The sequence below is a fragment of the Trichoplusia ni genome, chromosome 4 (assembly GCF_003590095.1).
Source record: "Trichoplusia ni isolate ovarian cell line Hi5 chromosome 4, tn1, whole genome shotgun sequence".
Taxonomy (NCBI): domain Eukaryota; kingdom Metazoa; phylum Arthropoda; class Insecta; order Lepidoptera; family Noctuidae; genus Trichoplusia; species Trichoplusia ni.
Window position 1 is genome coordinate 821258 of NC_039481.1, and position 27405 is coordinate 848662.

Below are 27405 nucleotides of genomic sequence, written 5' to 3' on the forward strand. Positions count from 1 at the left end.
TTAAGTACGTTTTATGATTGTGAAGAAATCGTAAACGTCTTATAATCTCTACTCCTGTGTTACTACAATAGAATTATGTGAATTGTTAGCCATAAATATTATTTATTTAGGTTTTTTGATACGTTTGTGGTTGGCTGTAAATAAAATTTTGTGGCGGGATCGGGATTTATTTGTTTATCTTGTCGTTAAGATGATTGTTAACTGAAAATAGGCAAACGGCAAACAGACAATTTGTACTTTTATAGTTTTATGGTATTTACTAGAACGTTAATCTTTTGTTTTAGTTCGAATACAGTAACAGAATTTAGCAAAAGAAATTAGACGAACTATTATTCATTTGTGCTTCATATTAATCTCTATAAATATTTAATTATAATCACCAAAATATTTATTATTAGATATCATTCAAATCAATACCAGAAAAAAATCCTTAAATATTTGTTTTTACGTGAATACTCTCCAAGTATCTCTCTTACCTTAAAAGTACGCTACGACAAGTATACGCTAGGAACATTGTCACTAGCGACGAAAAAAAGATCAAAATATAGAGATCCTCCTAAACGTTGACTAACTCTTCTTATTCAACACAAATAAGAAATCATAATTAAAAGTCAACGACATACCTCAGTTAAAACTGTCCCCATACAGAAGGAAGATCTTAGAACATTGGCAGAGAGCCAAAACGAATATAGACGATCGTAACCACGTGGAAAATAAGCTTTTGTTATTGTTTGGGAAATATTTGACAACCATCAGCTGTGGGCAATCCCTAGAAACTGATATTTTAAGGATATGAATCATTCGCAAGTAATTCATAATTTAAAATATCTGGTCCAACTTGTGAATGACTTGTATGAATTAGAAATAGAACATTTAGAAAGTACAAATTGTGTTACTCCCAAATCGCTTAATGTGATCTTCCTATACAGGACTGTTGCCCTTGTGAGAGCGAGATGCCGCTTTGGTATAACTATACTTTGTCTCTTTTCTAGCCTATTGTCAAAGTAAAGTTTCTCAGTCATGGCAGTCGACCTTGCTACAATATACCTATAAGCTAGTAACTGAGTATTTTTTGGAAATCATTTCCGTGCGATGTTACGCTAAGAAATTTCCGTTTTCATCGCCCGACACAAAATAGGGGTGTTATGAGTTTTACGTGTCTGTTTCTTTGTAGCATCATAGGTTCCTGGACTTGTTGATGCTGAATGTTTCTTGTTAACCAGTTCCTAATTCCTATTTTCATAATCACACTTATTTTATTTTAAATACAACATATAATATAACAAAGTGAAACATATTCTTACAAGAAGTGTCGACATCCTAAGCCTAAAACTAACAAACAGGCGTCTGCGTCAAAATCTTTTGAAATACTTCATTTGCACGGTTTCATGTACACGCACTAGATTTTTATCTTTCATCTTGATTTATAGATCTGGACTAAAAACCTGTCCAGATTTTTTATCGCCTAAACATAAATAGAAAAGCGTATTCCTGGAGCGATCGTCTAAATCTAATGTCGCAAAAAAAGAATTTGAAATTAGTTTTACTATTTTTTGACATCCGGTATGTTTTGCTGATTCGAATTTCTTTTGGCTTCTTTTGCGACTTTTTGCGATAAGTGTTTCTATTGACACAAATCTATTTTTTATGTGATAATTTTGTCGGTTCAGCTTTACAAAAGTCTTTAAACCGGAAAGCAATTGTTTCTTAAAGCATTATTGCCCTCTAAGCCTTAACATAATTGTTTCTTTATTTAACCATATTACAGAAGATGACTTACCCTCCGTCACAATGCAAGGGCTAACGATTAGATCTATCGAAGAACATATGATGCAGCAAGTCCCGAATAGAGGTATTCCAATCCCCACCCTATGTAAGTTAATGTAATTTTCTACCTTACTGATTACCGACTTATTTTGGTTATACCTTAGTTTTCGAACACGAGTTTTATTGGTAAAGGTATTTTTCTCAAAATTACGACTTTCTTAGCTTACATACGTCATGAAAACTGTCTTGGACTTAGTCCATGTATTTCTTCACAACACTAAACAATATTTCAGTACATTCCATTTCAAATCAGGCCTGTAGTTGACAAATTATCTATTGGCAATGCGTGCACTCCGCAATTACCAGGGGTTTTGAACTCAGCTAAACGAGACTACGATATATTTAGACATTCTGACACCTGTTCTCATGTGTCAAAATAGATCTAGTTTCTACCAAGGAGTTATTATATGCTAGGCTATTTTGGAACTGAACGGGTTTAGCTTTACTGGTGTGTTAAGTGTTGGAGAATCATGTGTAGGAAGTACGAGATTACTTTTGATCTTTTTTGACTTCTCTGAAGATAGTTCTGTGTTCACTGGGATTCGTTTGCTTTTTTTTCGGGTGATACTGTTTTTAGCAGAACTTTGTTTTACTTTTTTGGTGTCCTGCAAATTTCTGTTTGTGATTCTGCTTATGAAATGAGACGGTATATTCAGTATAATGTCATGAATTAAAAGATAATGAATATTGAAAACCGAATAATACAAAAACCATTTATACAAATTTGAATACTCCAGAAAATATACATCCGAAATCCACAAACGTTTGTACCGAACAAAAAATCAATTTGGAATACTCGAACCCAATAACACTTACATAATTCAGACTAAAGCTAGCTGGCTAGTGGCTAGTCTAATAAACGTATTCAGTGGCTAAGTGTCTATAAAGTATTTTAATGTTTGAGATAAAGTCGGGTGTGTGCATAATCCGGCAAGTGATATACAACGCCCGGCTTACTGCGGCCCGATTGCACTACGTCTATGTTCCTATAGCTATTTGTTAAAGCGATATTTAAGGGTTAATTGAGATTACGACTATTGCATTATTGTTCTTGAAAACTTCACTTTTTGGGTTTATTAGAATTTGGTGCATTTTTTTAGCGGTTCTGTTTAAAACAATATTGGATGTTCTATTGTTTCAGAGTGCCCTTCCTTGATAATATTTGCCAGATAATAAATTTTGTGTGTTTTGAACTATTATGCAATTATATAAGAAGGAATGAATGAATTGTTGTCTTTAATTTGTTAGTAATGTCTTTCTATTCAATAAAAGTTCACGCATAAAATACGATACTTTAAATGTTATCAGCTCGAAGTGGAAAAATATATCAAAGCATTTCTAGGGTGGCACTAATTGCTAAAACCAACTGACCTTTTTAACCTAACTGTTAATTCCACACTCCTTCGACGAAGGGACAGTTAATCTGCACTGCGAGTTATTCTATTGGAGTCAATTAGGTATGCAAATGTACACCACACAACATACCTAGATGTGTGGCATTACTATGCGCTGTCTGGGACTAACTGATGGACAAACAAATGACGTTAACCAAGTCAATAAAGGGAATGAAACTTGAGTTAGGAGACTTCGAAAGGACAAGCTTGGTGAAGTTTATAGGGAATTTAAAAAATAACTCCAGTATTATCCTGTGACCTCCATTAGAAACCAGTTTTGGACAATGCTTGATCATTTTCTCGCTTTATATCCGAGTCAAAGAAGTATCTTTGAACGGGAATTAATTGCTTAATTTTATTGTGAGAGTATGATAAATCTTTTTTGGACACTTGAATTTTGAAATATTCTGCAAATCTGGTTTACTTTCTGGCGCTACTTTTTTTATTTTGAACCTAAACTATGTCTGGATATCTTAAGTGTGGATACAGCAAAAATGTGATGAATGTATTTTTTTGTATCCACGCATACTTAATCAGCAGACAATCTTTTGCTTTAATTTCTCGTATCCGTCCATTTTATTCTTCCACTTTCTTATCATGACGTAATCTTTTCATATCACTATCACCAAAAAAATCTAAAATTCAAAACACATTGACAAACCCCGGTCGGGTATGACAAAATCGCTGGTGCAACAACATATTGCCAGAGTTTGGATGCGAGCCAGAATTAAGAGAATCGGGTCGACATCGACTCTTTCTGTGCCCACACTGAAATAGACGTTGAAAAGTTCAATGCGTGTTTACTATGCTAATAATAAGATCAACAACATTATGTGAAGAGATTCACGGGTGCTTTCGACGGTGCCATACGCCTTTGTGCCCTTCAATTGTTTTTTTTTGCTTAGCCCAATTCTTAACTTCGCTGAACAACATTGGCATTATTTTGGAGTTCCACTTGACGTTTGTCTCCTTGTGTTTCTTCTTCTTAGTGATTAGAGATAGACAGATTTTTTACCTAAAATGCGGTGTTTATCGTTGTACAAGAATAAAGACAGTGGTTGTGATCGTATGACTGTTGGAAGTTCCCTTTTCTTTATTTGAGTTTCTATTAGTACGAATACAACAAAAACATCATATTTTAATAAAATATTTCACTTTTTGATCATATTATTATTGTATCTGCTATCAGGATAATTGCTAGAAGAAGGTAGTCAATGTTTGTGAAGGAACCGCGACATGAGTAGGTAATAAATTCCTCAGTGCAAGAGTCGTGTTAAATCACTACAAGAAAAATAAAAGATGCGAAATATCCATGATTTGTTTTATAATCACAACAATTGATATGATTCAAGATTTTTCCATAAAAGCTTTCTGCTCACTGAACCTTCTGTATAATCTCTTCTAATGTACTTATTTATTTGTTCGCCGAGTGTTGCACTAATAATATTAGTTGACCTTTAAATTGAAATATAATGTTTATAACTTGACGGATTTAGTGTCGCTGACGCATAGTGCTTCCTAGATGACTGTCGACACATAATAGTGCTAAGATTGCTTCAGAGAAATTCTTATGTATAGTAGTATTAAAGTATTGTTTGTATCTGTTCATCTATTGAGAAAGGTAGACGGTATATTGTCATGTGAATGCCAGTATTCTAACGTAAATAATGACGAGTGAAGGGTATCGTCCAGATCCTATACACGTTGTCGTTGTTTGTATAAAATACAAATGTCTACTAACTAATCTTTTTGGCATCCTTTTTTACCTTTTGGTTACACCAACCATATTAGTCAGGCTCCGATGCTGGTCGATCTGTCCGCTGGTATGTCTCCAGGCTGTCTAATGATAATGATACGTACGGTCATAAATATTATGATGACTGAGCAATTTTTTTGTAGCCTAAAAATCTGAACAAAATGAGTTAACAGTCGAATTGGTTTAATGTGATTTCTTAGTGTCATAATACATAAGCGTTTTCTTTATTTTTAGAACTAGGACGTTAACACAGAGTTGTTTAGAATATCTGAAAGTGAAGATGTTTGTAGATACAAGAAATATTTGCGAAAGTCGTGGGAGCAACGTACTGAATATCAAAACACGGCTTAGCATCGCTTAAATACATCATAATAAAATATTACTAAAAACATTTTGCTATTCTAGAATAGCAAATAAATTAAAATTCTTTTCGTAAATCTATTTGCGAAATGGAATAAATAAAAAGTTATTAGTCTTCAAGGGCGCTAAAATAAAAATTATCATAATAATGTCTACCATCACTTGTTATTACTAAAACATTTTATGGCTTGCAAAATAAACATTAACGTTGAAACGCCGCGGAAATGAATGATTTAATATACTATAAATAACAATATCACTCGGGTGAAAAATAACACTAGTTTTAATATTACTACAAGACTCTTACCATGATCTCGTCAAGCAAGAGAACAGTTGAAGAAGCGAGATGCCGCTACGCAGAATGTATCGTCCCGTCTCGCTTCCATAGCTCAAACACTGTTGTCGTGGGATCTCATAGTAGAGGGCCAGAAATAATTTAATGAAACATTCCTAAAATATTTACTTGCGTAAAATGTTCTATTTGTGTAAAGTAAATAATCTTTGCTACAAATTCTACGCTATACTAGTTGATGTTTTCTTGAGATTACTACGATTTACGTGTGTTTGTGGTTTAATTTATATATTTTAACGAATAGCATTGGAACATTACTAAAAATTTCCGGAATTCGCATGGTGTTTACACTGAAACCGTATATTTAGAATGTATAAGCGAAGTCACCTATGCTTTCTCAGTTAGACAAACAACCTTAAAACTGGACTATCGCCATCGTGAAAGTTAGTCCAACACATAGTGAAAAAGTGGCTAAATTTGATAAGAGCTAATTTTACTTTCACCAAATATTGATTATTTTATCGACTATGCAGTATTGGTTACCTTTGCTCCTGCCTGCCTGTTATCGCAAAAGTTTTCATCGCATTCCCGTGGTCTCAGGCACAAGGAAAGAATAAAGCACTTCAGCGTTTTTAGCCGATAAGAGTCAAAAAGCAGAAAAAGCAGATTGCATTAAAAAAAACGAAATGGTAAAGAGTTCGATACAAAAACTCATAAAACACTATTTTTTTACTTAAATATTGTTATAGCAAATACTGATCGATAGCAGACAATAGTTTTCCTATATCCCTTTGTCCCGATACTTTTATTATTCAGGATACAACACATCGAGCGCATATTTTTCCACTCATCTAAACATTCATCTCGAATGTATTTGATTAACAACTGGATACAAACAAATACGAAATCCATTTTGAATTGGACCTAATGGTGGAAATCCATCAGCAAGAGTACATCCGGAGGAAACGTAAATATAGAACGAACGAATATTTTAAGTGAAGTTCAAATATAAGCTGTTACATTCAGAAACTATTTGAACATTTAGGTATAAAGCTAGTATTATAGTACTGACATGTCTGAGTATGACAAGGTTACAATAGACTATGTCGTTTGGATGATTTGGATGCAGATAATATGTATGCTGTTTTCCACTTTGTTCATTTAGATGATGTCACGCAGAGATGAAGTTACATTCGTTCCTTTAATTTTTGGAATGAATACAAAATGCAGAAGCCTGAAAGTTAAGGTGAGTTTGAAAGATCAGAAATCCAAGAGGTTAGAGAACAGATAAAACAGAACACGGAATATCGGATGGCATAACTCTTAAACTTAGATTAAGTAAAGATTGCCACACTTGTAAAATATCAATAATAATTCTTTAAGACATACCCCCGCGTTCAGAACTCTTCCTTAATACGATAGAAATGTAAGACGTAATAAAAAAAAATACTCACGTGAATCTATAATCTCCAAGCTCGTGTCTATCATCGTCTGCAACACAATCACCATCACCAGCACACACAAGTTCATATCCTTCGCCATGATCACCCGGCGTCCGTATCACCACTTTATCACCAAAAGTGATCAAACTATCAAACCGACACATTGATGTCACTGTATCAAGTATATAACTTTTATTTCACACAATTCTATCGACCGCCATCTTTTAATCCGTTTCTTAAGCTGGGCTTTTCGTTTTTCCTTCCGGAATCGAACCTGTAACAAATTATGTTATTGTGTAAGTAGAACTGCAAAATATTGTTTTAGCTTATTCTGTTATTTGGATGGATGGATACATATTATTAAAATTGTTTTATGTCGGTTTGATCAAGTATTTCGTAAAATATGTATAAATGCGGACAACATCCCATACATTGTTCTGAACCCAAAGTAAGTTGCTGAAGCACTTGTGTTATGGAATTCAGATACAGCGAAGGTACCACAAACACCCAGACCCGAGACAATGTAGAAATGTTAATTTTTACTAAGACCCGACCGGGGATCGAACCCGGGACCTCAGAGCTAGCGACACCTTGAAACCGGTGCGTACGCCACTCGACCACCAATTTCAATGACAGTCAAATCTATGGAATAATTGAGGTTAATTTTCTGGTCGAAAATATTGAGGTTTTTAAGGCAAACACTGTTAAATTCCGCGGATTGAACTATGTATGACTAGTTCAGCTAGTTATTAAAATGAACATTTTAATTCATATTTATACAAAGAATTGCCTATTAATAGAGTTTATTTAAGTAGTGAGCTAACATGTGCAGGTTTGGCGTTCCCAATGGGAATCAGGTGAGCTTTATAATCTTCTTGTATTATGTAATATTTTAATGAGAGTAAAGCCCATTTATATTTCTGGAAATAAAGTGTTGTGTGAATGGGATTCTGGGTATCAATAGTGGCCTGTATTAATCTGAAATTTTAATGTTTGTCATCGAAGAGAATTACTGTTGCTAATGATATTTTAATATCCTCCATTTTTTTCAGTAGAATTGTTGGTTCATCATAAATTTAATCAATATATAATTATGAGAAACATAATTAAATAGTTCGAATTGGCTCAAAAAACAGTCCATTAGCGTCCAGCGATATCTCATGATTAAAGATTCCTACTATTTTCGAAACTAGTCGGACAGACCCAAAAATACACTAGACAATTATGTATACTTAAGTACTTATTTTCATCGTATCATCATCGTCCTAGCCTTTTTCCAATTATGTGGGCGTCTAACCGGATTCAGCTAATATCAGTGTTTAAGAAGAAAGCATATAATATGTAGCTAAATAATTATTATGTTTTGTATTTAACACACTTTCGCGTGAATATCTTATTTTATCAATAAGCATTAGATACTTTTGTGCATTAAATTGTAATGACCTAAATAATAATAATTATGTCTTTAAGTTTCTAACGTTTTAATTCTTGATCTTCAAGTTAATAATTTGGTGTAAATTATTTCCTATCAGCATGTCCTCAAAATTTCATACGAATTATTTATTGGTTAGAGCCACAAGTATTTCGCTCAACATTAAAGGGTCAACAATGTGAGTAATTTGCTAGTCACCAATTTGTGAAGACCCCTCGTACGCTAATCTGTGCTCCTATATTGACTTCGCGATTGACAGTGCTACGGGTTGTTTTTATTATTGAATAAGTTTGGCATAGGCAAAAAGTTAGGTAAGTATATGACACTAGCTGTTGCCCACGACTTCGTCCACGTGGTTAGAATTTTCCCCGTTTTTTTTCCACATTTCCATTGTATCTTCGCTCCTATTAGTCGCAGCGTGATGTTATATAGACTATAGCCTTCCTTGATAAATGGTCTATTCAACACATTTTTTTTCAATTTGTACTAGTAGTTCCTGAGATTAGCGCGTTCAAACAAACTCTTCAGCTTTATATATTAGTATATTTGATACTAATATATAAAGCTATTTATTTTGTGTCTGACAAAGTGTACAAAATTATTTATAAAATCAAAAACATTAAAATATTTACGTATATTCAAACTGCTAGTACATACTATTTGCTTACTCCATGACTCAGATACTCTTTTCTAGCCGACTGTACAACCATAAAATTCTATTCAAAATAAAACCGCTCCTGTATAATGTTCCGAGTCATCAACAAACCACACTATTTCCACATCACGGTCTAACCCGACACGAAACAGTCAACCGGGATGACGTCACAATCCTTCTCGGAACACCAACTGAAAATCTTGCATTACTATGTATTAATGCAAACTATGAACTTGATGCATTTCAAGTTTAGCCAGAAATGGTAAACATTTCATGTTTGCGCATTTTTGATCTCCTTAAAGCATGAAAGAGAAGATTTTGAATAAATCCCTAGTTTATGTAGACGCAATTTACATGCCTTCTCTCATTACTGTTTGAAGAAATAAAAAGACTCTGATTTTGTGAAGTACAATCAAAAAGTTTAAAAAATGCTCCATATTCAAAACTGCGTTATAACAAAACTTTTTTAAATTTCGTCAAAATTTGACAAACAGTAGCAAGTTTTAATTTTTAATTAATATTTTAGAGTACTAATTAAAATAGTTGATGGAAACTCGGTACAAAAATGTCACATTGTCCCCACCGTTGCGGGACCAAGTTATATTGGTCGACCGCGTCACTTCCGCCGGTGCCTAATAATAATTCCCCCCACTGTCGCCCGCTGCGGATACCACGCTTCCTTTACCTTGAAATATTATGTAGTTAATTAACAGATTCAATTAGTGTACTCACTATGTGTCAGTCAGTTTTGGATGACGTTGCAGCAATTACGTGTCATAGTTGAAAGTTGCGCTTTGAAAACTGACGATGGTAATTTAAGATTTTATTTTTGGAAGATCATAATGATTACCTTAAGTTCCAGTTGATGTATAGATAGATATATCCATAGATGTATTTAATAGGTGCGAATTCAAAATTACGAAAAGTATTCATTTAAAAGATTTACAATTATTGATCAATTATTTAAGTAATTAAAATTACGTTTATAGTATTCGTTTATAGTTTTTAGTATTTTTTATTTTTTAATAAAAAAAAATACAATCAGTTTGTTTTTACTTACTGCACGTGCAGGAGTTAAGCTCAATTTATTAGAATAAAAAATAGTTGAATAAAAAAATACATAATTATGTAAATCTGAACAAAATCATTATATTTGCTATTTTTTTTATTGTTGACTTTTAATTTCACTGTTAGTAGTAAACTAAATTCAAATTTAAAACTACAATATAAACCAAAACAAAATACATTAACCCATTTCCAGCACATCTAACATGGTCTCTAAATTAAACATTCAAAGTAATTCGCACACCTAATTTACCGTCGGACCAACAATTGTTTGCCTGCCCTTACAGGACAATATAATTACAACGGCTAACGTCATTGGGGTAGGCAGTGAACATGCATATGCTGAGGTCCACGTTTATTGACATAGCTGGCCCGTTGTAGCTAATTCGCTATGTAATGGCCTGAACTGGGAAATAAGTTTATTTGATCACTTAATTCATGTTGCGTTGGAGTTTTCCTGATTTGCTTGGGTAATAGGATAAAGTCTAGTTCTGTAAAATTCATTATCTTGCGGGTTTGTAGGGCAATTGTCAGTAAACTAAATTTGAATGATAGTGAATAAAAGTTATGTAACGAATTATCAGAAATCAATGAAGATACTTTGATTTAGAAGAGGTGTCCCATAAGCTTTTTTTAATCCTTTGGTTTGCCAAAATACAAATTTGTCTGTATGTATTTGTTTTCTTTTGAATCCTGCTACAAAATTTCTAACTTAACATTCTCTTACACGAAACGCGAGGAATCAAGAAATCAAGAATATCCATAACATAGAAACACAGACATTAAAACGTAAAGTGTACTAGAAAAGTTCTGCGAGTCGAGTGACCTTACAAAAATATGGCACTAGCATTTGAACGCTCTTTGTTTTTACAAAAAACAATACTTCGCCCGAGTATAAATACTCGCGAATAAAATGGCTTAGAATTTTGTCCATTTGTACGATTCAGAATTTTTCCCAAAGCTCTTTTTTTTAAGTATATTATGGACTGATTTATTGGTGCCGTTTAGTCTACAGTGTTTTTAGATACATTGATTTAAAAGTAGTATGAATTCGGTATTCGGCTATAAAAATGGAATTTGTCAGTCTTATAGATTTCCAAAATATATCGGGTAAGAATATTTTTTTAAGTGTGCAAACAAAAAATTTTGATGTAATCAGGTAGGTAAGTTAAAATATCCCGTGACGTCACTTATCAGTATACTTTTACCGACAACTGGTGTATGAGCCCCTAGTTTCAAAACTTTTGGTGCTTTTCTTATCCTCGTTGTCGTTATAATATAGTAATATACCTATTATAACGGCAACAAACATACATAATCTGTGGAAATTGCTACTGTCTATCTATCACGATTTGTGCGATATAGTCTGGCGATAGACAGACAAAAAGATAAAGACACGCGCAAACCAATTTAACTATTTCAGTAATATATATAAAAAAACAGGTATCTCTCTATCTATAGAACAAAACCCCTCATTGTAAAGGTCAATAAATTTAAAACAACTATCCACGTCAACTACAGAAGCGAAATAATCTCAATGATGATTCAATAGCAACAAATTGTTCCCGTCAAGGTACCCTCATGATGTTATCAGAGCGACGACATCGCGTGACAGGGGCGTTTTGTAACCATTGCCGATAAGATTGTGGGGATCAGACACTAAATGCGGATGTAGCCGTTAATGCTCATTTATTTTTACATTTGTGGTTTGATTGTCGTTAAGATTAACACTTTTAAGTTCCTGGTAGTTTCATTTAGTGGGTAAGTACGAAGCAAGTATTTCAGATGTCTCGTGTTCGCCATAACGCTGAAGTATAATTTGACATTATCGTATCAACTTATGATGAATTAAAAAAAACGATGTCTACACCAAAATTAGAATCCAGTAAGTTATTATCATTCATGTCATTTTCAAAATAAACATCCCAAGTTCAATGTCAATCAAATTTTATGAAACATTAAATTTAAATGTTGCGTCTTCAATATTTTCAAACACAAATATTTATTTAAGGCATGACGTACATATCGAAACAAACAAGCTAAATAAAGACTCCATTAATTTAGAACGGTACTTACACGAAATGAATAAATATAAAAAAACGAAAATGAAACGGATGCATTAAAAGTACTTTAATGTGCTGTCAATTTATTTTCTGAATACCGACCCACTTAAACGAGAATAGCAGACATAAATACAAGGCTAGACATAACATTATCAACAGTTATCTCACATAGCGAATGTTGTCTCAACAAACTGGGCTAATGATGATCTAAACGTTGTGATAACCCTTGCCAATCAATTCAGTGTTCTGCTGAAACACAAAAGAAAATCTTGAAATGATTTGTACGCTGGTTTGCTAAAAGTGTTCGACATTTGTCAGTGATGCGATGGAAAGTTTTTTTTGCAATTCTTGTATTCTTAAAAATAGTTATCCCAATCCCAATTAAAATCAGTTCCAATTTAAGCATCAAAATAATTAGCGTTCTGGATCGTGATTCAGTCATTTGGATCTTTACAAATAAAGAAGGCACATTGTTGGCTGCATTTGTGAAAGATTAATTCCAAGCCCCATATCATTTCATAACCCAAATATCTTAGACAAAGTATTTCTACAACCCATACTTTTAGCTGCGTTTAATTTGTAATGAAAACTCAAAGGAACAGACTTATTAAAGTACAAAGTGACTTCCATGATTCACATAGCTGATACTAATTGCTGTGGCGCCAACGAGACAGAAATTTATTTAAATCTAACCGCGGACAATTCCAAGAACCTCAATAGATGTTCAAAATGACATTGTATAAATAACTGAAAGTGTACCCCTTTGAAAGCTGACGGTTTCAGATAAATAGGGCGCTGATGGAATAAATGTGGTTGAATTAAGTTGAAGAGGGAAAAAGTATTTTTAATAGTATCGTATTTCAACTTTATTTAGATCCTAATGAAGCTGTATTCCATCCTATATCAAATAAATATTTACATGTAACTGCTATGAATCTAAAGGTACGAGGGGTTTGTGTTTCGTCTGTTCAAGAAGATTTATGATTTGGAGTTAATATTGCTAGCTTTACTTCCCTATACCATTACAGAGAATATGAACCAAGATAATATACAAACATATTTCAGTCTAATCTTAAAATATGCGTGGGAAAGCTAAAGCATTACCCTCTATATTTACTTTCGTTTGAAGATCCACATTATTTGCTCAGAAAATATTGCATATCAGTGTTGACCCGATTCCATCGACTCTTTAGAAAATATTCAGAAACTTAACGAGATTTAGAAAATCAGATGCCCCTTGCTTTAAATGAGAAATGTATGGAGACGGTGCTTAAAAATTGTCGTCTTTAATTAATGCTTGTACAACTGCATGACGTTAATTAAATTAATGGGTGGTTTTTGTTTAATAAAGTTTGATATTTATATCCTGCTGTCAGTGTACATCAGTTTATGAGGGACAGACTTGAAGACTACCCGTATGTATCGTATTAGTTGTATTTTGTATGGGGGTCATTATTTAAGTTACTGGTCGAATATAAATTTGTTAATTATTTTTTTGGTATTTGGGTTCATTTTTGTGAATTTATGTTAGCTTGTAGCATGATTAAGTGCATCAATGTTACATTACACATTTATTTCCTTTTGAACTTAATGGTGATATTTTAAAAACATCAGAACGTTCTTAAGAGCTGTTAGCAATTTATTGTGCTTCATTTTATTAACATGAATCATGATGTTTTAAGAAAATCTGACTCTTTTCTGACTCTCTGACTGAATCGAAAAACATTTTTGTTTACATCTAGTCACTATGGGATAATCATCACTAGATTTTAGTGCACCCAGCACCAAAGCGTCTACAAAATAGTTCTTCACTCTGACGCCACCCCATTTATCATTACCAAAATTTATATAAATAGCGACGTCAATCATAACCACATTTTTGTGCTCCCCCTCGAAAGTAACATTCCCTTGTCTTTCCTCACTACATTAATCTTTTTGACTTAAAGTTTCTATAATTAGTAGAATATTTCTAACAATGCGTACGACATCATCTTAAACCGCAGAAAGTGCTCCCGCTCGTCTCAAATCATCTACAGTTTACAAAATGTCATTTAGATCAAAGAACTTTACATCAAACGTTAGGGTAATGAGTAGTTAATATTTATCTTCAACGAAATAGCACCTTGTTACTTGGTAATAAAGCATATTTTCACTCGCGGCAGACGTTGAATCCTAAAAGAATACAGGTTGCCGAGATTTATTGGTGATCTTTTTTTAACTTGACGACAAAGTTGGATGCGATGCTAAATATATTCTTTAATTATTGCTTGTTTATAATACGTTTGACGTACATTTTATGGGTTCGTCTATTTTTTTTCTTTTAGTTTATTTTAGTGAGATTCCGTGCGAGATTTGTTTGGATAACTACCCTCTGTAGATGGAACTGTAAAGGTTAAGAAATTCGAATTGATATGTTTCTATGTTTGCTTTGGGGATTAACTGGGAAGATTTGTTCATATTTGAAGGGAAGAAAGAAGTTAAGTTTGTTAATTATTTATTAGTTTTTCTATGAGGTATGGCTGATGAATGACATGTTTTTTTTTCATCTTTTGTTTTAATGATTCAATACATAGATATGGATTCACTTCGTCTACCAACAGTTAAGCTTCTTTTGTTTTTATATTCTTCTAGGGTAAATTAAAAATCCGTGACGTCATCAACAAAACAAAACCATGTGCAGCAAGATCGCGTAATTCATGACTCTTAGTAACTTATTGCTCTATAAATAATTTAATTACGCCCCATCCCATTGATTCATAAAATTTAATGTGTAAACATAATTTACGAGTTACTTAATGAAAAAGTCATAAAGTATTAATATTTTCAAGGTTGTTTGAGCCTTTATGGATATGATCTCTTTGTTATAATTAGAATTGTGTCATATTCTTGAAAAAAGTGACTGTTAAGTATTGTGGAATATTTATTCGGTCAATTAATTATTCTATGCGATTAAAACCCTATAGTTATGGATTATTTGTAATTTTAGCCATTGATTTTGTGATGTTTTTTATTATTACTTAATGTGAGTTTGTAGTGACGTATTATTTGAAAAAGTAAAATTATGAGCACTGTAAAACATTTGTTTCTATTCAGATACTTATTACAAAAAAACAGATTTAAGTAACAAAAGATTGATAATTCTTAAATAGACAATAGACAAGAATTCGTTTTCATAAGTAAATCGAAAACAAAGCAACAACACACAACCACAAAAAGAATAGGGTTAATTCTAACCTTTCATATCAATTGGAAGAAAGTTTGACGTGTATTTGAATATTTTACGCGGCAACCGCCATTCTTGTCAACTATGACAGTGAATAGACATCTCAGGTATTGGGCAATGTCCAACAAAACAATTGTACCATTCCCTTCAAATACTTTGGGAGTGATTGACAGACAGAAAACTTATATAAATGTAGATACATCAGGCTCGTTCCACTTCAAAATGGAAGTGTTACACTAAAGAATTCTTTTATAATGTAAATAGTTACCCAGTTAACGATTGTAGTTGGAAATAGGTCAAGCGCGAACCGCTCCGCTGTGGGATGGTAATCGCGTTTAAACATAGCATTCTATTGTTGTTATTCTTTAGAAATATTGTGTATGGACTTTTAAAGTATGTGTTTTGAAAAAACATTGAGCGCAACGTTTTTGAAGATGCGAACGGTAGCCGTGTATTGTTCTGCCTTTTTTAGCTGACGGCTTTACTGAGGAGGCGAATGAACCATGTACAATTTAAAACGGAAGTTAGGTCAAAATTATGAATCGAACATTCTCATGTCTCGTTGTGCTAAACCTTTTTGATTATGTTTTTGAATCTAATAAGACTTCCATAATATCAAAATTTGCAAAATATACAATTATTTTTTCAGCTTAGACATTTCTCGTTCTGGTCAATTTAGGAACAGATGCTAATTAACCCGGTTCAATTACAAACCGCATTTAACATAGAATATCGTACTCACTTTTTTTCACTGTCGACGTGATTTGCCAAGGTCCTTTCTACCTAATTATTTTTTCAGCAGTATTTAGAAGAAATCCTCAGCCCAACAAACGGTAAGCAACAAAAAGTAACTCACACAGTACATTTTCTTTGACGAACATTCGTGACCAGATGAGGATCCCATCTTTGTTCAGTTCCGAGCATTCACGAAACAAACAGATATGGCCTTCAATTAGCCGCAGTTCGCTCACGCGATGCAGTTATGCATTCAGTGTCAATTACATTAGTTGAGCTGATCATGAGAATGGAATGAACAACTCTTCGCAATTCTAGATATGAGGAAATGTGGCTTTAGACGTTCCTAGAGATTAAATTGATTGGTACTATCTGAGCTGAGAGAGAAGACGATTACACGTTTTGGCAAAGGAATCAATGAATTAAGCACCAATGTATTACAAGGAGCGACTGCCTATCTGAACTCCCTCAACTCAGTTACCTGGGCAACACGGGTTGTCAGATTTTCTCGTTTGTAACTGCCTACCTAAATAACAGTGGCTACTCCCAATTGATCAGTGTTTTTCGAAACACGGAGGAACTCATTATAACTTAGATGGTCACTCACTCATGGACCGACCGTATCAAACGTAGCTTAACTTGTGACCCATCAACTTGTGCAGCTTAGCTACCAGATCCTCCTATTTTTACCATATAAAAAGAGGGTGTCCTTATGTAACATTTTTTCTGTATAAATAATAATTTACTATTTTTCCCCTTGTCCTGTTCGTGTCGACTAATTTTGCCACATCTCCTCAACTAACAAACCAATATCCTTAAAAATATTCAAAAACTTAAACAAATTACTTTAATTAAAGTAACAGCTTCTGAAAACACTAACGTTTTTAAACTATTTTTATTACTTGTCGTAAAGTAAATCAGCACCCTAATGGTAATTTGGTACTTTAAGTGTCGACTTGTTTCTATTTACGTAAGTTGATATTTTTGTTTCAAGACTGTTAGTATGTGTCATTTATTAATTGGTTCCGAAGCTTTTTAAGAGATTATAATATGTAAGAAGGAAAACATGAACAGAATTATAAATTAATTTAAAAAATAATAATATGATAATAATAATAAATACAAACAGAACTTATTTAGCGGTAACCCCTAAACGACCTGAACAATTATTCAATAACGGTGAATTTATAAATAAACAAAGAATGGACATTTTCTGATTTAAAACCTGCTACAAAATATTGAATCAGGTACAAATGGCAAGTATTATAAACTCAAAAAATAATACCAAAGCTTTCCAAACTTTATTGCTATCTTATCGAAACACAAAATCATTTTTGTAACACTATTAACAGTCTTCTCAGCACCCTATTCAAGCTGTACCTAGTTCCCGCACTCGTTGATTACCCATCACTTAGCTATTCAGACTGTCATTTGTTTGTTTACAAGTATGGCATGTGACTGCACTCGTATTAATTGCAGTTAATAGCTGTAACTGGTCGAAGATTATCTAACACCTCATCAGGGCGATACGAGATATGTCTGTCTATCCTTCACGCCTTTTTTTTTTTTTTTTTTTTTTGTTTAGGCGGGGGAATCCTCATGGACACCCACTCCCTCGGGGGAGGAAATGGGTAGTGTCAGACTTTTACTGACTAAACCTGAACCGCCGTGCTACGTCATCCGCGTTTTTGTGTCGGTGTATGGCAATGCGTTGCAATCCTTCATACACCGACCGCGGGCTTCCACCGGCCAGTAGTGTGGGCCGGTAGGTCACTTTCTTGTGTTGTGTGGAGGCCGAAGTGTAAAGAGCGTCGGCCTCCTCGCCTCATATTGGGACCTCATCCATAGCACCGAATGTGGCCCCCCGCCGTGGGTAATATACTCGGACGACAGACACCCCCGTGCCGTCGCCCAGAACCCTAGTTAGGGCGGGAGAGCGCGCTCATGCGCGGCTCTGCGCCGCCCCACTCGACGTCGGCGTATGGCGGGCGCGCTGGGGTCAGTTTCCCGAACGCGCTCCGCCGCCTCCTTCTGTGACATCACTGTTTCACAGAAGGAGGCCAATGCATCCCACGCCGCCCGGCTGCCGATCGCTGCAGCGATGACAGCCGACAACTCGGCGACGTCCACTCCACCCAGCGCAGACACAAGTTCGGCGCGAGGCTCCGCAAAGACCGGACATGCGGCCAGTGTGTGAAGTGCGGTGTCATCCGCGTCACCGCACTGATGACACACTGTGGTGACCTCCCTTCGGGCCACCCGAAACAGGTAGTGCCCGAAGGCACCGTGTCCGGTCAGCATCTGCGTGAGGCGGTACGTCAAAACACCGTACCGCCTCTCCACCCACTGTTGGAGATGTGGGCGGATTGCCTCCACCGTAGCCCGCCCCGCCGTCGGATTGGCGAGCCTTAGTTCCCAATTTCGGAATACGACGAGGCGGGCTTGTCTGCGCCAGGTCTCACGCTGCCCCGGCGAGGGTTCGATGCCCCGAGACCGGAGCGCAGTGCAGCGGGTGTATAGGTCCGCTAGCACACTCGCATCCAAATCCCAGGGCGGGATTCCCGCCAAGGCGCACGATGCCTCTCGTCCGACGGTGCGGTAGGCCCGGACGATCCTGTTGGTAACCACCCGCTGTGCACCAAGCAGAACCGCCCTGTTCCTAGGCATTAAACTACCGCACCATATGGGTGCGCCGTACAGGGCCATCGACCTAATGACCCCTGCGTAAAGCCGGCGACACCCAACGTCTGATCCTTCACGCCTAGTTATCGTGTGTTGACAGCAGTAGTAGCGGTGTTTTATTTATTAGCGCTGTTTTGATTGGTTGGACGGTGTGTGAGATTATGCTTTTGTAACTAAACATTTATTTTGTTTTTTTTTTTTACGGTTTCAGAAAGGGATAATTGATATTTGAGAATTGATAACTTAAATTTGAAAAACATTGCTTTTGATTCGAACAACCAACGATAGGCGCTCGAATTCTGCGACGAAAAAATGTTGTGCCTGGTAAACGGGACTATAAAAGCTTGTGATAATGCGTATCTTCTAAAGCGTCGGCTAATATTCTCGATACCGGCTTATATACTATATGTCGTTCTTATTAAAACATTAAGACTTAACTGTCACGTCGTCGATCACTTTAAAATGACCGTTAAGTTTTAATTGCCAAGTTGGCCACTTTGCCCGCACCTTAGAATTAATTTATACTATTATTCAGAGAACAAGAACTACATACATACATTAAGGTTTCAAAAACGAAATATAGCTGAGTGTTGTTAGAATGTGACCATAAAAACAGCAAGAAACTTAAATGCTGTTAAGCAATTCTAAAACAAAACACTGCAGGAAAAACACTAGATATCATGAAATAATGACGTCATATACCTCAACGAATAAAAGTCGGCGGACAGAGTAATAGAAGACGATTAATAACAATAAGCTGGTTCTAACGGAAGGGTCGCTTGCAATGATTAATGTCCTCCCGATAGCCGGCCGAGTGTCCTGCTGCTCGCCAGATATGGATGCGCTAATTGTTCTGATGGTGTTTGATTGAGATGTTTTTGTTTTGTGTTAAGACTGTTTATTTTTCGAAAAATAAATTTTCTAAAAGTGCGTAATGGAAAATTTTGTGACCAATCTTAATGTTGTCGTAGAAAATCAAAATTTTATAACACCGCGGAGTTTAAAAATTTCAGTGGTCCAATCTTGATACAATCTTAGTCCAGCAAAGCATAGAACTGCATTATGGACACTCCTTCACAAGCACATGATAACAAATATTTCAAACAGACAAAATCAAATTAAAAACAGAATTTTCTTAATACTTTGTCAAAAAGGACACCTCCACAAATATAGAAATATATCATGAGATGGTGTATCCATCCAGGATTTCAAAATTTGCAACATCAAGATTCAAGCAAAGAAACTTCAAACGTCAAAACTTTTTAATTATTACACTGTACATTACGCAGTCATAGCCATTACCTAACACAATACCTACACATTCATTTCCTACAAAATTTTCTCTGCCCCCTACAAAATTCGTGACGCATACAATCGAATACTGTCAAACTAGAAGTCGCTCTTAAATGCAATCTTTACCTACCGCACTGATTACTTTCAGTCACCGAACATATAAAGTGTCGCAAACGCTGTAATCGACGCCCACGCGTACGGCACGCACGACTTACTCGATACCTTTCATCAATGTAATCGATTAATTGTGGTACTTGTGTTTTATCGAGTAATTATTTATTGTTGATTGCTGTTATGGCCCTTGAGGTTTCATGAATAGTTTATTGTGTACAGGTGTCAATCGATAGAAGTACAATACGCTTTTTTTGGTATAGGAAAATAAAATAAAAATATAATATTGTGAGGATTTTAAATCTCTAAAACTGTAGGATTATAGAAATCTTTTTTGTATTTTTATTTATAACAAAAAATAGCTTTAGTCTAATACTATATTAATCAAAATTAGAACCACTTCAAGGATAGAGCAAAGTATAGAAGAAAAATCAAGAAAGCTGACACACCACCATGTGGTATAGATGGAAAGAGAGAGAGAGACGATAAAAGATGATAAAGAATACTATACTATAAAAGCAATAAAAAGAAAACAATCCGCTCAAACTCTGCATTTACAGCATCTCAATTTATTTACAACGAATATGAAAGCTAGGGAGGTACAAACCTATTTTTACCATTTTGGCTTATCATAAAACTGTTATGTTTATACAACTATTTGAATACAGGAAACCAACATCAATTATTCCAATTGAAAATTATGGTTTCCGGTAAAATTATATTATTATTTACAACTGTCACTGGCGTGGTTTTGGGCGGACGTGGACTGACGAATGTCGAAATGTATGGCAACTAGTAATTACATCAGTATGGGCGATATACGTACTGGTCCTTTGGTACATAAGAGCGACCTTGAAGAGTTTTAAGTAAGATGTGTTGGTTTTTTAAAAAGCGACTTTCACCTTAAGTTATTTAAGTCTTATTTTGCAGGGAGTCTCACAATCATTATATAAGTAATAATAATGATCATTTCACACAAATGCTTACCTTACGCGGGGATAGAATACGTGACACGTCGTGCACGTGAGTTTGGCCTGGTGACCTAGACCACTCGGTTATATATGCAGTAGCATTGATTGCTAATAGTAAATGATCAATTTATTATAAATAATGCTCGCAAAACGAAACAATTTAAAAGAGATGGTTTAGTTCAGTGTCTCAAAAAATAATCATAATAATATAAGAACGCAGAGTAGATTATCATTTCAGACGACAGAAATTCATCTGTGATAATTTGAACTTTCCAGCTATCGTGGTTCATGAGAATCATGAGATTCAGCCTAGTGAAAAAAAGAACGGACGACAGACAGTCGGACGGAGAAGAAGACAGAAAAAATACAGATTATTATATCCCATTAAATCTTTCTTTACCCGTTATTAACTATATTCATTAACTCTTTTGAGTATAGGTCCCTATAAAATGGTTAAGAAGGATATTCAACTTCAATTCTCTAAAATTATGCTCGACGAAACATGTAAACAAACTAATTATTTACACTAATTAACGATACACTTTGAGTGCAGCTTGCAGTAAAATATACTTTAAATACTTGTAATATATTAGTAACTAAATAGTTACTAATATTCTCCAAAAGTTCAATATTCTGTACTGCTAATAAGTAATATTAAAAAAAAGGTTAATTTACAAAGAAAATAAATTAACTTAAATACCTTCTTCCTTTTTAAACTTCTACGGTCTTAGAGGATTCTCTGAATGAACCATTTGTATTATTACTATTAATAATACATAATACAGCATTAACCTCTTTTAAAAAAAGGACTTCTAAATATACTACAGTTAAACAAACTGCATAAATTATTATTCAGTAAATTAATTAGATGCATAAATCTCTAAAGCAATTCAGTCATTAAATTTCCGCAAAAACATACATAAATCGACTAAACGAACCATATTCACACAAAGGACCAAACGTTGAACAAGTGCGGCTCAAAAGACCAAAAAATAAACCCCAATCACAACCAGATTCCGTCCGTCAGGACGTTTCAAACTTAATGTAACGTCATGAAACATTTTCGCCTGAATTTCAGACGATTAAATTCCTTCCATTAGAGGGTGCTAAGAAAACAGTCGCTCTGCGTTTTAGATTTGTCTTAAACGTGACAAATCCATCTGCGGACAGTGTTCAGAATTAAAATGCCTGTGTACTAACATTAAAATATAAGTGGCATTAATATACTCTTCTCCATTATAACATTTTTTACGGCTTTATCTAAGTGTATTTTGACAACAGTTTTAGCTAAAAGATTTGAGACAATTACAAATTTTAATGTTAATGTGCCGACATTAATTCTTTGCTGCTGGTAATTTTTGGTCCTTATTCATTTTCATTGCTTTTCTTATCGCCTTGCTTAAAAATGTTTTGTAAAAATTGTCTAATTTTTATTTCAATGCTTATTGTACGAGTATATGTGCATTATGCTATAAAGTTCTAAGTAAGTTGTTAATGTATATTAAAGTATGTCGATGCGATACATGTGAACGTCATAACACGTTAACTTTATGACAGCATTTGTTCGTAATTAGTGACACGTTGTCAGTCAACGCATAAGACCACCGGGAGTTTTAATGTAACAGATTTTTTATTTTTTTCTATGATATTTATTAATAACGTTTCTTAATACTTTTAAATGGACAATAATAACAAATAATAAATATTTTATAGTCACTTTCGTGAGAATTATTCATTATTAAATGACGCAACGGTTTAGAGACAAATTGAACTAGGTATTTATATAAGAAAACAAGAGGGCAAGAGTTTTACCGTTACAAAAAACCTGGTACTCATTAAAAGTTCATACAATATGATAGATGACCTTTTTCCATCAAAATCCTGTTTATCTACAGAATATTTGTACGAAACTCAACGTAGGTAGTTTGAGTCAGCCTAGCACTTGCCTGGTTAACTCGTCTCCAGACTGTACTGTAGGTGTATGGACATCAACTCCAGCTTACAATTCCACCATCACAGACTAGGTTGAAAAGCCATCCATTCGGCCCATACATTCAGGGCACGATCAATTTGCGTGTGCGATTTGCCAGTAATAGGCCGTCGGCTCACACGACTACCATAGGGGACTCACCTGTTCAATTTGATACATCCTCTTTTATATACTCAGCATGTTTGAGAGTAAAGTATAGATTTTAGTATAATATTGGAGAAGATTTATAAGAGAGTAATGTGATACCAGTAGTTTCAGTACGATTGGTTTTTGGTAATTAAAAAAATCACGAAATTTTGTAAATGTTTCGTGAAATTCGCCTTAGTACAAAGAGAGACTGAAGTTTCCCGAGTAAATCAAAATATTTAATTTTAATTTTTTTATCTAAGTTCTGTTTTAAGTGAAGTCGTTGGAAGGATTTAAAGAACTCAGCAAAAATATTGTTGATTCATGTTATATCAATGCCAAGTCAAGATAAAAATGTTTTTCTCCAGTAATAGACACCCACTCACTAGAAAAAGACCTTGAATTTCTAAAAATCTTCAAACTGAATATTCAGAAGCTAGAAAATTAAAAATATTGTTTCTATTAGCAAACATTGTAATTAACCGTATAAAATTGATTAACCGACGTTCATAACTTTAACGCTTTGTAATTATTATTTTTATTATAACGTCGTAAAATATTTACATAACTTAAATTTAACGAAGTGACATCAATTGACATAAAATGGGGAACAATATCAGCGTACTAACTCGGATTATCACTTTAAATCAATAGAGCCTGAACTTTGTTAAGAAAAATTGCAGCTTTAATAGTAACAAGTTATTTTTTAACCTGCCTGTAAATGAATGAATAAATACAACTATATTTACAAACCACATAGAGGATAGCCCAAAAAAATAATTAAATATTGTGTGCAAAACATCGTTGAAAAGTAAAGTCAATGCTGAGATGATGAACACATAGTAGGGATGATAGGGACAACAGTCGCATATTCCGTACCCTTTTTATATCGGTAATCGAAAGCAACTCATGCCCCAACCCCTATTCAAAAATACGGTGTAAATTATTAAAGAAAACTAACTTAGAAATAATCTTCCAGTATTATACTCGTAAAAAGAAAAACTATCACAAGTGTAATATTACGAATCGTTCTAAACCACACCGCTTAACAATTGACTCGTTGTAGCTCTAATGTTTTACATAATTTTCCAGACCTACGAATAATGACTTGTTCAACTGAAATATTAATTAACTAAACATTGCTTGAATATTTTGACAGCAAAGTTATTTAAAGCATGCGTAATTTGACAGTAGAGCGTAGAATAACAATTAGATATTTAGATACATTTGTGAGTGATTTGTTTTATTTAAATATAATCATTATCATAGTAAGGCATATAAATGTATTTTTTTTCTCTTTTGTAAATAACTAAGTTAACTTTTGATCAAGCAACATACTTATCCATCAAAATTTTATTGTTACTTTTTAATTTGACTGCAAATTTCCTATTATTGATTATTAAATAATTCTATTTCGTTTTTTTTTTCAACTAAAACGTTAAACTTCTAAGAGAGAGAAATCAAGGGGAATATCAAAATTGATTTCAAAAGATAGAAGAAAAAAGAAAATTAAGGACCAGTTACCTCAAAAACGTAAATCCACTGCACAACAACACAACACGAGCACAGATTAAAACCTCACGAAAATAGAACGATTAAATTTCGAACCTCGAGTCAAATAACAACTGAAATCAACGGAAAACCAATTCGCATTTTGAAAATCGATGAACGGAATCCGATTCATATTTCGACTGTTCTTTTTTGAATATGGCGAGACGCGCGCGCGCCCGCGCTGCCAAAGATACACTAATTTACGATGGCGCGTGAGTCGCTCAGCACTATTAATACATCGCTCGGCGATTTCCAGCTGTGACTGTGACCATTGCCGATTATTAGGGGTATTCGTTTTTAATCCCTTGAATGGGCGGTTTCAGTAATAACTGCTAGGCATGGTAGAAGTTGCGATGTGTGTGGAATAAAGTAGGGTTAAGTTGTAAAGGTTACAAATACACGTAAATATGCTTATTCCAAAATGGTTCGATACCTAAAACCCTAAAAAGTCTGTCTGTCTGTCGTTGGCATCGTAGCTACCGAACGGATTAAGCGATTTTCATCTAGTTTCATTTTGTATGGCAGGTGAATCATGTTTGAGTGCTATTAGACATGTTTGATAAAAATCGTTCGTATCCGTTTAAAAGTTGTGGGGTGAAATAAGGGAAGGTTAAGCGAATGTCTGCAAATATACTCATGTGACAAACTCAAATGAAAGCACACTGAAATATAATGTTGACGACCTAAATAAATGGGTTATTAGCTTCGTTTAATGATACAGTTGGTGGTGAGAAAATGGGAGATGAAAACTTAGGTGTCATTAAATGATGAACCGCAACCCGCCGCGTCAGCTCATGATTAAGGACTCCTCTTGGGTCCGAAACTAGTCGGGAACTCCCGATAAATACGAGTGAGCAAACCGTTCCATATTTAATAACGAATCAGTCTCACGATAGTTATTATAAAAACTTAGGTATTGTCAAGTGAGAGTATCAATTTCTACATCAGAGGCTTAGTAATTCTGTTAAAAATGAGTTGATATAAGAAATAAACTTTTACCTAAAGTTTATATATCACACATATTTATCTTTAGCCTATTTGAAGGGAACTCAAATGTTGCGTTTTGTATAATGGTGCTTGCTAGTCTATTATTACGTAGCATATAGTTGCATTTTTACAATGTTGTAAATTGTTGTTCGAACAACTTTTTAATTACAACTAACATGAACAGTCAAAACCTACACTAATTCTATTCGTTAAAGTTGGTTCTTGGTTTTCTAGAATTGAGTCTAAAACTTATGTAGAGCTGTAAGCTATTGCATCAAAACTCCTTTCTCATCTATACTTCTATACTAATATATAAAGCTGAAGAGTTTGTTTGTTTGTTTGTTTGTTTGAACGCGCTAATCTCGGGAACCACTGGTTCGATTTGAAAAATTCTTTTTGTGTTGAATAGACCATTTATCGAGGAAGGCTATAGGCTATATAACATCACGCTGCGACTAATATGAGCGAAGATACAATGGAAAATGTGAAAAAAACAGGGCAGGTATAAATCATAACTTATATCTTCTACCCACGGCGACGAAGTCGCGGGCAACAGCTAGTATCAAAATAATATCGTTCTCGCTATTATATAGAAACTTATTTTGATTGAGGTTTATTTAAGCAATTAGCTGATTTTATTAATTAAAAAACGTTGCAGGTATAAACACAATAGTATCATTCTATTAAAGTAGTTTTCATAGTAGCTTTCTAGAAGATTATACTTATAATGTAATTGAAATTAAAAATGATGGTGTTACGAAAATTGTGATATTTATTTAAATTAATAATTTTTATCTTATTTTTATTTCAGGCTCAAAGCAGGTGTTAAAGCTTAACACCGCTTAAAATAGAACCACGTTAAAAATATTACTAAAACAGTGAAAATTTTAATATACGTTAGCACATTGAATACTTTCCTAAAAATAAGTGTCAGAAATATTCACTTAATAAATTTAATATAACACGTTCGCCACACATAATATATTTGAAATGCTTAGACAAATATACATAACATATATAATCCTCAAGAATAAAATGAAAAGTAATCCCTCAAGGCGGTTTGTAATTCTAATTTCATAGAATTTTGTGAATATTAGACTTTTGCAGAGATCTCAAGAGACACCACTAAAGTTCGCACGTACATCAAGTTTAAATTCTTATTTCGAAAGGGCTGTGTGGAATAATTCAATTTTTACTTTTTTATCGTGGCAGAATAGTGCTGCTAAATATAAATATTTGATTAAAGATAAGATTAAATTGAATATTTTTTATGTTCAATTAGATCCCAAAATAACGATTAGATAAGTTATTTATAAAAAATTTAAGCAACAGTTTCATATCCACGATGGGTTGATTTGAACTTCTTAACTCTTTAAAAATATCATTTATCACAGCAATATTCCAGAGTCCTACATTCTAAACAGCTATTACGAAATACACAACTGAAAAA

General features: G+C 34.1%; 2 protein-coding genes across 2 annotated transcripts in view; both read right to left on the reverse strand.

The window, feature by feature from the left end:
• The window catches only part of LOC113492457 (nephrin-like), an 83008-nt gene extending 57836 nt beyond the window's left edge, over positions 1–25172 (reverse strand). The window contains exons 1-2 of the mRNA XM_026869906.1: positions 24942–25172; positions 7084–7345 (exon numbers count right to left, since the gene is read on the reverse strand). Of these exons, the coding sequence (XP_026725707.1) occupies positions 7084–7171 (88 nt within the window). The 5' untranslated portion in view covers positions 7172–7345; positions 24942–25172. The remainder of the gene's footprint in view (positions 1–7083; positions 7346–24941) is intronic.
• LOC113492997 lies at positions 7279–18950 on the reverse strand. Its single transcript, XM_026870759.1, has 2 exons — positions 18358–18950; positions 7279–7345 (listed from the first exon to the last, which is right to left on the reverse strand). Exons 1-2 carry the CDS (start codon positions 18948–18950, stop codon positions 7279–7281), a joined length of 660 nt encoding a protein of 219 aa, XP_026726560.1.
• Positions 25173–27405: the final 2233 nt, after the last annotated feature.